This window comes from Stegastes partitus, unplaced genomic scaffold (genome assembly GCF_000690725.1).
Source record: "Stegastes partitus isolate 25-593 unplaced genomic scaffold, Stegastes_partitus-1.0.2 Scaffold1655, whole genome shotgun sequence".
In the NCBI taxonomy this organism is placed as follows: domain Eukaryota; kingdom Metazoa; phylum Chordata; class Actinopteri; family Pomacentridae; genus Stegastes; species Stegastes partitus.
In genome coordinates this window covers 25,915-27,906 of record NW_007579386.1, presented here as the reverse complement: position 1 = coordinate 27,906, position 1,992 = coordinate 25,915, and the positions used below count along the sequence as shown (strand labels likewise).

General features: G+C 39.5%; 1 protein-coding gene across 1 annotated transcript in view; it reads left to right on the top strand.

Annotated features, from left to right (window-relative positions):
* LOC103371836 (zinc metalloproteinase-disintegrin-like 2d) overlaps positions 1-1,992 on the top strand; it is a 28,592-nt gene that overhangs the window by 18,457 nt on the left and 8,143 nt on the right. The window contains exons 18-20 of the mRNA XM_008301293.1: positions 818-1,020; positions 1,096-1,255; positions 1,336-1,377. Of these exons, the coding sequence (XP_008299515.1) occupies positions 818-1,020; positions 1,096-1,255; positions 1,336-1,377 (405 nt within the window). The remainder of the gene's footprint in view (positions 1-817; positions 1,021-1,095; positions 1,256-1,335; positions 1,378-1,992) is intronic.

Sequence of the window (1,992 nt, the reverse complement as noted above, 5' to 3'; positions counted from 1 at the left end):
AAATGTGATTATGACTCTACATGCTGTAGGTATTTTACTATTTACACTTTTCCCACAGTTCTTAGTGTAAACGCTGCCTGCAGTTCAACCGAAAAACCCCCAAGTTTCAGCCATATGACTGTCGGTCGCAGCTGAGTCACTCATGGCTTCACAGTTGTACCGATGAGTTCATTTTTAAATTTTTTTTTACAGAATCTGGTTCGAGGAAACTGTTTAAGCTCAGATTCTCTTAATTTTCCCCAAAAACCAGTAGGGTCAAGACCAAATGAGTCTGTTACAGCTTCTGGCTTTGACAAATGGTGACATTTTGGTAATATTTTTAAAGCTCACGCTGCCAGCAGGGTTTTAAGTTCAGAGGATTAAAAAGACTCAAAGAATTGATCTTATTTTATGAACGTCATCATCACACGAACTCCGCGGCGCTTCTCTCTGTTGGAACATGAGCTGATGTGCTTTTTATACAAGGACATTTTTTTTTTTACGTTTTAGTAAATTAGTTTTTGTTGGTAAGTTGAGGTGGAACTTTAAACTACATGCAGGTATACTTCTAATTTATTAATTAGCATCGATAATTACTGAGATTTGCAGCTGCTTCGTTGTAAAAATAAACAGGAAAAACTCAAACTTTGGCCTGATAAAGCTGCTAAATGAAGAGTTAAGACAGCTGATCCTCTGAGGACCATGAATCTTGAAAGAAAACTTCAATCTGTTGAATATTTATGGAGATGTTTCGCTGTGGACTGAACTCCATCCAACTCCACGACTTATCACTAACAACAGCTTTCTTGTGAATCTATGCAAAGTTTTCCTCGTATAGCTTAATTTTAAGAGCCACTCAAAGATAAAAGGGCATAAATTGTGCATGAACAGGGTTGTAACTGCTGTTCTGTTCCCTGCAGGTCAGAGTGGGATCATCGCTGGTGTTTGTGCAGCTCTGTCCATCGTGCTGCTTATCACTCTGGTGGTCGCAGGACTCACCTGCTGCAAGAAGGACAACATGGACAACTACACCTCCAAAAGGTACTTTCTCCTGCGTGTGGCTTCTCGTTTGTTTTTTTTTTAAACTTCCCGGCTGATTAAATATCACGTTCCCAGGAAAGTGCATTCAGCTCCAGACAAGCTAAACCCGATGTTCCAGGAGGGCGGCGTTAAAGACAGACCTCAGATCAGTCAGCCCACCTTCATGGAGTCGACGGCGACGCAGGCCTGCAGTCCTCTGGTGGTCACCGCGACTCCCTGCAGACCTGCTCCTCAGGTACAAACATCACCGCATCGGCCGCTTAGAGCTTCACCGTAAACTACCAGAATATTTACGACGAGCTTTTTCTCCCGCAGCCTCCAAAGAAAGCGTCTCTGGTGTCGACGGAAACTGAGCCGGTGAGCTTTCTCCTCTTTAATCTTTAATCTAATGCATAATGCAAAGTGAGCATCGAGCGCAGAGATGGAAACTTCAGCCTCAAGTCTCCCAGAAGTTCAGAAGTCAGATTAAATCATTGATGGAGGGAGCTGCCTGTGTTTGACAGAAGAGCAAAGGGGCAACTGAGTTCAGATAACAAGCTGGAATTCTGACCTGAATTTCAGAATTCTAAGTAAAAAGTTTGAATTTCGACAAAGAAAAAATCTGAAATCTAGTTTTGCAGAAATCAGAATTCAGAAATCTGAATACAGTTTTTGAATTGTTTGAATTCTGAAAAAAAAAAAAGGAAAAAAGAAAAAAAATTGGAATTCTGACTTTAATGTCAGAAAAAAAATCTGAGTTTGAGGAAAAAAATCAGATTCTTTTTTCAGAATTTTTGGAGAAAAAGTTGGAATTTTGCCTTCTTTTGTCTGAAATAAGTTAAAATTGTAAGAAAAAAAGTTGGAATTCTGACTTCAATCTTAGAATTCTCAAAAAAAAAAGTGTGTACAACTTTGGACTTTTTTTCTGAAAAACTGTGAGTGAATAGTTGGAGCTCTGACTTCAATTTAAGAATTATGAGATAAAGTCAGAGT